This window comes from Carettochelys insculpta, chromosome 2 (genome assembly GCF_033958435.1).
Source record: "Carettochelys insculpta isolate YL-2023 chromosome 2, ASM3395843v1, whole genome shotgun sequence".
Lineage (NCBI taxonomy): Eukaryota > Metazoa > Chordata > Testudines > Carettochelyidae > Carettochelys > Carettochelys insculpta.
In genome coordinates this window covers 166353937-166365939 of record NC_134138.1, presented here as the reverse complement: position 1 = coordinate 166365939, position 12003 = coordinate 166353937, and the positions used below count along the sequence as shown (strand labels likewise).

The following is a 12003-nucleotide window of genomic DNA, read 5'->3' as shown; positions in this document are numbered from 1 at the left end:
TGTAGGTTCGAGAACAACAAGTAGTCTTGTGGTACCTTATAGACTAACAGATATTTTGGAGCACAAGCTTTCGTGGGCAAAGACCCACTTCATCAGATCTTGTTCTCGAATCTCTAGGTATGGCTCCACTGTAGGTGACTAGAAAGCAGTGGCCCCTAATTGGATGGCTAGAGCTTCAGAATGGCATTTACTGCAGGTGATGACTGTATTTTAGTAGTGTATTTGCTGCGATGTCCCAGTTAATGGCAAAGTGATAGCTGAACGCATCCACTGATGCCTATGTAGTCATTTTGCAAAATGTCACTTGGGATATTGAGAAAGGCAATCAAGGTGAAGAGCAAGAAGGTGGAATATGGTCTATTTCCATGAGATGGTTACTGATTGCATAGTTGATAGGACAGATGCATACACTGACAAACCAAGTTAGAAAGGCATTGCTTAGAGATGGCCACACCTTTCCACCTTTTAGTTGTTGAGAATAATAATCATGGCGCCTGAAAGAAAGACTCAGCTCTGTTCAGATAGAAATCTAATACTTGTCTGACATCCATGGTTTGTAATGGTGCTTCTACAGAGACCATCACCTTATTGATGTGAAGGGGGCTTGCATCTTTCAATAATCCTCAAAGCTCTGTTGTTGGGAGCTACATGTTCCTGGTAGGGTTTCCAAAGGCCAATACATCTGAAAAATCCCAAACAAGTCTTCAGTGGTGGATCAGGCAGATGAATCTCAGATCTCAACAGCTATGAAAGTGAAATGATACCTAGTCATTTTGGCCTTTCCTTGCCAGTTACCCCAGACCTCCTGCTTGTCATGATTGCATGGGCAGAGTAGGTACATCATCTTCGCCACATTAAGAGAGACATGACTCCAGCTTCTCTCACAGGAAACATCTTTCCAGCCTTCCAAGCAGAAGACTAGTGGTGACAGGATCAGGATTAGTGACTCCTGCAGTCCCTATCCATGCATCTCTATGTAGGTCACAGTACTTAAACTCTTGTCTGGCATCTGAAATGAGAAGGGTGTATTTCAGCAGTGGCAATCATGCCTGGATGTCATCTTTAGGATCCCCCTCTGTTCACCGTTTAGGGGGAAAAGGCTAGAAAAGATGCCCCAAACCTGCACTCTCTCATTCGCTCCTGCTTGGATTACCACGTCCAGTGGGCTCACTCTGCCAGCCGTCAAAAACTATAAAAAGACAGTGACTTTTGCTACACAGAATGTTTGCAGCTTATTAAAGATAATGTACAGCTAGAAAGAACCACCACCACTACTACTGTCACCAGGGAACTTTCACGATAGAACACGGACATTGCTACTCAGAGAAAAGTTGCTGGAATGAAGGCCAACTGACAGAAGAAGAGAAAGGTTCTCTTCCTCTAAGAAAGGAAAACCTAGACAACATGGGGTGATTTCAGTTTTGCAATTAAAAAATGAGTTTTTCAGTCAGGTTACAAAATTTCCTGTAGGAATCCAACAGCATTTTATGATTCTTCATCTTAAATTCTGTCGTCATCAGCTCATATGCTCCAACATTAAACGTTGATGAGGATATCAAAGAAACAATTCTATATAGATTTTGACCAACACTCCTAAAGAGGACAAGATCATTCCCCTAAAATATTTTAATGCTAGAGTTGGGTAAGAATCGGATCTCTGGGATGGCACTATTGAAAAAGGAGTAGAAAGGTCAATTCCAACAGCATCATTTTCAGCAAACGAACAGCACATTAAAAATCCTCATCTATAGATAAAGTGAGAAGCAGAAGACCAACTGGCAACACCCTCAGTCCAGGCACTGGCACATTCTTGACTATGACATTGTCAGAGCTCAAGATCAGAAGGGTATCCGGACCATGGAGGGCCAGGCATGGAACCAATGACTGCTGGACAAGCCATCGTCTTGTCAAATTATCCTGCATATCTAGCTCACTTCAATGCATTGTAAGCAGGCAAAAATCAGTATAAAAGGAATTCATATCAAGTCTCTTCAAAACGTAGCAACTGACCAGAAACTTTACCAGTGTCACCAAGATAAGTATGCCATTATACCTACAGCTGATGATGGTAATGAAAATTTCTGGACAGAATTAAAGGCTGCTACTCTCTCAGCACATGCCCAATCCCTTGGGTATGTTACCTGCAGTCACTACATTTGATTTGATGAGAATGATGCTGAGATTCAGAGCCCATTCAATGAAAACAGAAAAGCTTGTCACATATGGCAAAACCATGTATGTATTATAAATCAACCGAAGAGTCACAGAAGCAACTCAAGGCTGAAGCCCAAAGGAAAATCCACAATATCCAAAACAAGTGGTGACAACAAAAGAACAAGGAGACTGATCATTATGCTGATAAAATGTGACAGGGGGAGCTTTTATCAGACAGAAAGACCCATTTATGGCCCATGCTCTGAAGATGGGTTGATATAACTAAATGACATTGAAGATATCAAAACCAGATAGCAGGAGCATTCTGAGTCACTTATGAACCTTAAATCAACTGACTCCAATACCACTATTGGATTTATACCTCAACACGAAACACAATGTCTTGATGACATTGCTGCCCTTGAAAAAGAGTAACACAATCCATTTTATAAACCAAGAACAACAAGGCAGCAGGGCAGAAGGCATAGCAGGAGAAGTCTACAAGACTGGAGATGAAGAACTGGTAAGGAAGTACTAAAAGCCTTTTTTTTCCCATATCTGGTAAAATGAGAAGATCACAGAGGACTTGAGAAATACCAGTACTGTCACAACCTTTAAGAAAAGTTGGAATGTGAAAATTGAGATATTGTCTTGCTGCCTGCACAGGCAAAATTCTCGTCCATATCCTCATAAATCAGTACTTCATCCAGCTGGGGAAATATTGCCAGAATCTCGGAGCAGCTGTAAACCATCCCAAGGGACAAATGACATCCTTATTGCCCACCAAATCCAGTGAAAGCCTCAAAAGCAAAAACCAGGACTCAAACACAGTTTTCATAGATTTGCCGAAGGCCTTCAACTCCATCAATCACGAAGCCCCACAGAAGGTGATGGCCAGATATAGCTGCCCTCCAAAATGTATTAAGGACCTAAGGCAATTGCCACCATTCTCTGTAATGGCCTGGGAACAGATCCTTTTGCCATCCAAACTGGGGTTATGCAAGGATGTGTTAGTGCCCCAGCTCTATTGTCCATCTATTTATCAGTCATTTTGGTTCTTAATAAAGACCTCCTTCCTAATGGAGCTGACATTCAATACACAGTGAATGGCATGCTTTTTAATTTTCAGTGTCTCCTTTTGAAGTCTAAAATCCTCCAAGTGTCCTTTACTGACCTTCAATATGTTAATGACTGTGCCATCCTTGTGCATACCACTGAATGAGAGATTCATTCTCCTGAGCAGCCAACAGATTGAAAGGAATACTTGCTTGGAGCCAAAATGGGTCATGGCAGCAGTAGGACTGTCACTGCTGTCGTAACAGACATTGGCCTGTTCAGGACAGCTAGTTTTATTCCGAAACATCTTGTGTCTCAAACACAATGATGAGGACTGCAGGTCTGCCCAACTAGAGTCCCTAGATCTTTGCTTAGTTCTGGTATCAGAAATACATGAACAAGCCCTGGAGCCACATTCTCTCTCCAAGGCTGTCAAGGCAACCAGTCTTGCAGGGGATGGTGTTTCTGGAAGGCACAGTCACCGAGAATGATGAGGGAGCTCATTTCTTCTCTTCAGAGCAGGAAAGGGCTTGGGAAACGGAGGACTAGTGGAGAGCCAGTGAGTGACAACTATGCAAGGGAAGTGTCCAGGCCAGCATCTTATGCAGGATACAGAGATTTCTCCATGAGAAGTCACAGTTGCAGGTCTCCATCTCTTCAGGCTCTGGCACTGAGACTGTGACAGCGAGCACATTTTTGAAAGGTAGCAAATGCACTGTGGGTGACCACCTATTACCAGGAAGTCAAATCAATGGAAAATTCTCAAACCCAGGATATCTCACCATAGGGATAAGGGAGAACCCCTTCCTAATTTGGAAAAGGGAAACAAATAGCTAAGCTACAAACAAACAGAGAGGGTAAGAAGGCACAAAAGTGATTTTTGTTTCAAAAAGGGAGAGAATTAAAAGAAAGGAACTTGCTACACTACATGAAAAAAATAGCAGGTTAGGCACTATTTAACAGGGCCAGAGGAGAAGCAGATTCCGTCCTAAAGGAACTGGGAGATGGTACATCACAGTGCTTTTCATACATGTATACACAGAGCTCATAGTGGGAGATGGGTGTAGTGCACACGTGCAGTCTGACAGGCACTGACGACAACTTACAACCCCATGCTACACCAAGAGTAGGGTACTCAAAGGGACACTCAAAGAAGAATTAAATGTATTCAAGAATTATTTTCAGTTGTCAAATAAAAATTGTACAAGTCATATAGTGAAAAAATTCATGTTCTCACAGAATTTTAATTCACATGATAGATGAAACAGTGATTTGTACTTAGTCCCTGATTTTATTAAATAGTTCTAAAATTATACCATGTGAGTTAATATTGATGTGAGAATCATAAAACTTCTGCATTTCCTGTTTAATGCAGTGTTGAGGCTGCAAAGTAAACAGGCTTTTTTTTCCCTTGTGTATCTAACATACCCCTCCTCCTGCCATTTAAAGAACCAATTCATTGCTGTGACTGATATTCAAGAACTACTAATTGTTAGAATTAAAATTGAAGTACAATTTCTTTCTACATCAAGTCAGCAATCAAGTCAAGAATATAACCCGTGGATTATTTCTTACTGTAGATTAGTTGTGCCACACGGCAGCAATGGTAAAGATCATAAAATGCACCAATTTAAATGAATCTTAACATTTATTTAAAATGTGTTCATTTAATGCACCAAACCAAAAATCCACAATTGTTATGTGGAAATCAGCATGCTAAAGGAAACAAGCAGTAACACAGCCTCCTATGCAAGAGCACTAACAGATATCTCTATTGTTGCACTGAATAAGTTGAATAGTTAATATTTAGTAAAACTTATACTGTTCATTCAAAACTCCTCCAAAATTACATGAAGTATCTGTTGACAAACACTACAAAAATAAACCCTCAACATGCCTTCTTTGGGAAATATCCACACCCCCAAAATTTCATTGATTTAAAATGTCAAATTTTAAAGTCCACAGGGAGTTTGTCCAAGATTCACAAGAAATGTACCTGTAAAACCTTTTTTGTAAACTTATGCTCTTGCTCAGAGTAATTTTACAATTTTTCCAAGCTTTGCTTTTCCTTACTATTGGCACCATCATGTGGCAAATTTGTGTACTGCATTAACAATTGCCTTGCCAGTATCAGTAAACAAATATATGCCACACATTCCTAAACACTAACTTTTATTAAAAAATAAAAATATTAATTCTAAAAACAATTAATAAAAGAATATCTGAAGGCTCTGTGCCTATTTATGATACATTCATCATATCTTGTTGATAAAGAAAAAAGAATAGTAACAAAGAGGCAGCCATGTTAGTCTGTACTCCCACAAAACAAAACAGCAGAAATGTAGCACTTAGAAGACTAACAAAATGATTTACTCATTGATGAGCTTTCATGGGACAGACCCACTTCATCTGATCAATTTCATTTCCAATACAGACTCACATTTATAAGTACAGAGGACCAAAACATTGCAATAAAACTGATAGATCAAATAGGACTGAAGGAGGGGGATGAGGGAAAGGGGGATGTTAAGTGTCCTATCTGAGATAGTTATAAGCATCAAAGAAAGGGAAGCAGTCCTTGTAATACCTGACCTAACTGATGTCTCTGTGTATACCACATGTATATATGTGTCAAATTTGAATATGATGAAGTGGGTGTGTCCCACGAAAAGCTCATCAACGAATAAATCATTCTGTTAGTCTTTAAAGAAAAAAGAAGTAAATCCAATGAAAGCAGAAGAATCCTAGTTAGGAAAAAGATACCCACAAGTATCACAAGCAAATTAAATCCGTATAAGGGAAGTGAACATAAGCTGCAAAAGGGACAGAATAAAAAGGGGAAAACCCAATAGAACATCACCACTTTTTTCCCTCAGACATGCTGTACTTAAACATTTCAGATGTTTCATAACTGATCTTCTGCTTAAATTTTAAACTAAAATTCTTCTTGCTCCCGTTTTATTTCAAAAAAATCCCCACCCTGACTATCCCTTCTAGCCTATTATGTTCATTTTATTCAGTTATAAAGGAGTGGCATACTTATAAAGTGTGCCAAATCTAGACCAGTGCACCATTAAATTATTATAGAATAAACTAGAACCAAATCAGGCTATCAAAGAAGAAAGTTTAAAAAAATTAAGCGAATAATTTTACATTGACTGCATAGATGAATGTTATAAAACAATACCGTATCTGCCTCCTTCATTACTCATCATTTCCCTGATTTGTGTGTCATCTTCAAACACTCAAAAATACTTTGCTTTCAGCCATGTCTTTGTTAGGTGTTGAATAGCATAGATGCTCTTATATTTATGGAGATATCATTACACCAGATGTGATATACCCATTTCTAAAAGAAATAACATTCATACTTCAAAAGCCAGCCTTTACTTCCAAGAGTTAGGAAAATTATTCCCTTACAAAGAAGTTATTCCGTAATTGTTCACCATTGAGTTTCTTTATGCTCTAGAAGCAGCTTTCCCTGTAAGCTGAGCACTTAGGCAGCTACTCAGAGATTCGAATACTACCCAGCTGATTAGCAGAGCGCCCACAGCACCTGCACCCAGCAGCACATTTTTCTACAAGTAGTCACATACACATGCCTCAGTGCACATGAAATTTATCCTGCACATGGATGAAAAATTAAAGGGAAAAGTGCCTGGAAGATATAGGATCTCGGTTATTTTCAAACATGAAACTATGAACCTCTTTTCAAAGGTGTATCAAGGGAGAAATATCCAGGTGCTGAAAGGTCATTCTTGGCAGAAGTCTACATTTCTCAAAGTTGCTGCCCACAAAAACATGAAGCACAAATCTACAAATTTTTAAAGCTGTGTAAAAAGATGGAACAACTGACTATATTTGTAATTTTATTGTCTAAGAGATGATGGCAGCAGAGAAGCATGTTCTCTCTTCTAGCTTTTAATACCTTATTTCAAGACTTCTAAAAATTGATTTCTGCAATAATGGGCATTCTGTAACTACAACCACACAATATTTTACAGTAGCCTGAAGATAGGCAAATAAAGCATCCACATATAGGTGCAAGGTTAGTAAGAAGTTCTAAAAAATCCCATAGCATTGCACATTACCATTTAACTAGCATTATTAAGAACTAGACAATCACCTGCAACAGGCACCGGCAATAACTGCACAATCCAGAGATTCAGCCAGATCTGGACTATTACAATGGCCCACACAAGTGTTACAAAGTAGATATCACTGGTTTTCTTTTTTCTAAGAAAAGCTCCCATCTCAGGTCTTTGTCTGCCACCAGAAGTAGATGAAGGGGAGGAAAGTGAAGAGGATGAGGCCTGTGACTGTTGCCCATTTTCTGGTGTTTCTAAAATAGGAAATAGAAGTTAACACGTTAATTTCTACTGATGAACTGAAAGAGGTTCCTTGGTAGTTCACCAACATTTACCTCTTGAAGCTTACCAGCTCAGTGCAGAGCAGTGAAATCTTATTTCACCAAATAAGCCAACAAAAACCATGTGTAGCAACAGGCTATTATCCTTTTTGCAAAGATAAATAACGTATTTTGTCTAAGTGTTCAATAAAATCTAAATGCATGCTCCCAGCTATTTTTTAAATCAAATCCCTGCACTTCAAAGCACACACAATACCTTTTGAAGTGAATACTCCCAGCTTACAAATCAGTTAAGTGTATTGTATAGTTTTCTTTTCAGACATGATCACATTACAATTATAGAATATTGATAAAGCAGAAGTTCACTAAGAAAAAATTTTTTTTTCTTCACCAAATCTCTCACAGATATTCCATTGCATGTCATACATTAATATCCTTGGGAAACAATGCAACAAAGGAAGTACACAGCTTTAAAAATTAGTATATCACAAATGTGTCACTGTATGACTAGGGTAACACTAATTGTTTAACCTTCATCTTCCTAGCTTACAAGTTTAAGATGAACACTTTAAAATTAATTTTAGGCAGTGCTGACTACTTAACCAGAATAGAGTATTTGATGCTAAATCAAATAAAGGTCTTTCTATTATAAAGCATTTTATAGTGCTGTAATAATTCTTAGTTAACATTGTAGGTAAATCCAAACACCCACAGGAAAACTCGAATCATTGTTCTTTGACCAGCTAATGAAAAGCAACAGTATCAAAAAATTCAGAAATAAATCAATTTTTCTTTAACTAATAAATATCACTCCGCACCAGAAGTGAAAACTTACGTACACCAGGTGGCCAACCTAAAAGAATTCCTGAAAACTACTGTAGAATCACAAACCAATTGTGAAAAGCAGAGTTCCAGAAAAGGATGAAAAACGCCAGTAACTCAGGAGCAATAAAAATAAAGTTAAGTAGCATTAAAGATTTGCAGTAACAAAATGCTGAGACTCAAAAACCTTGAATATGGTGGATCAAAACCAATGACTTGAGAACATACAACTGAGCAACAATAATAAACACTGTTCCCCAAGACTGCTAAATCAATGTGGACAATTGCTCCACCAACATTAGGCACGGCATCCCATCTTCTTTTCTTTCTGACTATAACCCAAGAGTGGACTACAACATCTACATTGAAAAATGAGATGATGTTCCCAAATTACCCAAAGAACACCTTTTTTATTTTAAAAACTGATGTGCTGCTAAATGTTTCAAACCTAAATCTTGTTCAAGTACTATTTGCATGGGAACATTTAAATTAGTAAACGTATGTGAATACACATTTATATTCACCACTCATAGTAAAATATGGTGAGACTGCTGCACATCAGTTATTACGTGGAAGTGGAAGTAGATTTGTAACATCAATGAAGCTATCTGTAGCTACAAAAAGTGTTATTAACACTGTGTGTTTAAAATAGCCTTAAACTGATCTGTACATTGCACCATACACAGCACTATGTATTTGTTCAAACCTTATTTGTTCTAGAAATGTGATGAAATCTCCAGCTTTAGAGATATTTAAGAGCAGGTTAGATAAAACATCAGTCAGGGATGCTCTAGGTGGTGCTTGGTCCTGCCACGAGTGCAGGGGGACCGGACAGTCATTTCTTGAGGTCCCTTCCAGTTTGAGTATTCTATGAAACAAGGACCATTTCTTTTAAAAACTCACTTATTTTTATATTAACTTCAAGTCTGAGATTAGGGCACTCTTATCCGTTCTAGGCCAATGGGCCTGTTTTGACAACTCACTTTCAGACAGCGGTGAAACAGGCAGTTTCCACAGAGCTCTAGAAGACTTATTTTGTCAACAAAACATTTCATTAAAGCCTATTTGGTCTCTAGAAAGACCAAATAAGCTTTCCATCTACAAGTATCTTTACTGAACCTTCATCCTCTCAAGATGCCACTCACAGATTACCTGCAATAGAAATCAGACACTGTATTTAAAACTGTGTGCTGAATTAAACTAACTGCAGTAAAGAGCATTTAGTCTTATGCCAGGGTTGAGCAGGAGATCAAAAGGAAGCCTTTTGCCTCCAGTACTGTCCACAGAATCTTTCATTAAAAAGCTTATTCACGGCTCCCTCCACTCATACACAAAGCCCAACTTGCTACAGGCTGAACCTCTCTAATCTGGAACCGTCTCATCTAGCAACATCAGAATCCGGCACAATTTAAATTAGCTGGATGACCACTTAATCATGGATGTAGCCAAGCTTCCCACGTCCACAAAGTTTGTTTCCAGCCACCAACCCTGGCTCTCAGTGTTCTGTGCTCTGATTCACTCCTAAACATCCTCTATATCCTATCATACAACTGGAAGGGACCTTGAGAGGCTATTGAGTCCAATCCCCTGCCCTCAAAGCAGGACCTATCACAACCCTGACAGATTGTTTTTAATCTAACCTGCCCCAGACCCTTGAAAGGCCCCCTCAAGGATTGAGCTACCATGGGTTTCAAGGGCCAATACTCTAACCAGTGAGATTGGAGCCCAGTAAACAGTGAAAATGTTGGTAATGCTGCTAGACTATATTGGCCTCCCATGGTCTGACAAATTTTCTTGTCCTCCACTGGTCAGGTCCTGAGGGTGCCAGATTAGAGAGGTTCAACCTGTACCATGAAAGTGTCAAGGGAAAGACAAATACAGCAGGAAGTTCACTAAGAAAAAAAGAATTTTTGTTTTCACCAAAACACCAAAGAAAATTTCTCCCCATCAAGGCGTCTGCCACTGTAGGTAAGAGTTTAAACAATTGTCATAAAAATTGTATTTAAAAACAGCTCATTTACATGTAAACACTGTTGCCTTTTCAAAACTTTTCAAACAGGAACATGAACACCACAGGGATAAATGTGATAATTTGTGGGCTGGAGAATGTTTAAGTTTGCTTTGAGTGTCTTCTTTGCTCATGTTTTTAGAACAAATTCAAATATTTTCTTACAGAGTGTTCAGTCACCTGAGGGTTGGGGTGAATGTTGCTCACTGTTTGACTCATATCCAGTGACAGATATTGCCATGGCAAATGTAGAAGCAGCAATGGAAATCATTTGACCAGGAAGTTCTGTCCCTGTAAAAATAAATACACAAGAGTAAGTAAAGAGTTGAAAAGAGGCTGATTCCTACCATACTATTTTTATTTCTGCTCCAACTTCCACTGAAATTGTACTCCGGTAAAACAGAAATGGTTAAATATTCACTTTAATAGTTACATATTATGTAGACCAGTACAATCATCTGTCACTGAGCACTATTCTAAAATTTAGTCTCTCAAATAAGGTACGCATTTATGCCATGGCTGTAGTCTGGGATACTTCTGCAAAATTCTGTGAACTGTACCCATGTTGAATTCATGCCCTCCACAAATTATTTTTTAATGCAAAAAAATTACATTCCACTTATAAGATGCTGCAGTTACATCATTTACTCACCAGGTACTGCTGTGGTACCAGAACACAGAGCAGCTGTGACCACTTAGGAGCAGCCAGCCACAATGAGGGGTGAATGAACAGAAGAGACCGCATTCCCAACAGAGAGAAATCCATATTCTCATTTTTAGGAGTGCATGAATACTAATCATCAGCCAAATGTAAATTGGACCATGCACTATATCTTCAAATGATTAATCACTGTTGCCAACAGGAGAACAACTATTCTGATACAACTATTATAGACATAATTACATGAGGGATGACTTCCATCCAGTGGAACTCATACGAGAAGTCATTTTCATCTCAACTTATACTTACGCTTGGATATTAATGAAAAATGTTGAGTGGAAGAATTCAAAGCATTTGTGGTTACTGATGAGAAATGTAAGGACTGATCAAATAATCTCAATAAGTTACCACACAGCAGGAGTGAATCTATAGTATACCAGCTTATCACACAGAAGCATCCCATGTGGACACTGCTACATCACAGTTAAGTAAGTTGTGGAGTGCAGTTTAGCACACTGCAACTTAATGCCACACAGGGTCTCTTATTGTGTGGTAGAGTTTCATCCAGATGGCATATATAATTGTACAGCAAACTAGTGAGCTATAGATTCAAACCTTCAGCACAGAAGCCCTCAGCCTCACCACTGTCCACCCCCAACATTGTAAGTGCAGATGACATTCATGATAAAGTTCAATTGTGCATTCCATATCTTCAAGCGTGTTTAAATTTACTCTTAGGCCTGGTCTACACAACAAGTTTAGGTTGAACTTAACTGCACTAGGTCAAATTTCTTAACAATGAGTCCACACAAACAAACCTGTTCTGCCAACTTTAAGAGCTGTTAGGGTTGATTTTGATACTCCTTCTCATGAACAGTAAATTCCACCTCACATGATGGAGTTTAGGGTAGTGCAGATGCAGCACTGTGAAAG

At 38.7% G+C, this 12003-nt stretch overlaps 1 protein-coding gene across 3 annotated transcripts in view; it reads right to left on the bottom strand.

Annotated features, from left to right (window-relative positions):
• The window catches only part of TMEM245 (transmembrane protein 245), a 140776-nt gene that overhangs the window by 106570 nt on the left and 22203 nt on the right, over positions 1-12003 (bottom strand). For all 3 annotated transcript variants that reach the window (XR_012644536.1, XM_074988001.1, XM_074988002.1), the window contains exons 4-5: positions 10590-10700; positions 7337-7552 (exon numbers count right to left, since the gene is read on the bottom strand). Coding sequence is in view for 2 of the 3 variants with exons in the window: in XM_074988001.1 (XP_074844102.1) it covers positions 7337-7552; positions 10590-10700 (327 nt within the window). In the remaining variant the exon portion in view is untranslated. The remainder of the gene's footprint in view (positions 1-7336; positions 7553-10589; positions 10701-12003) is intronic.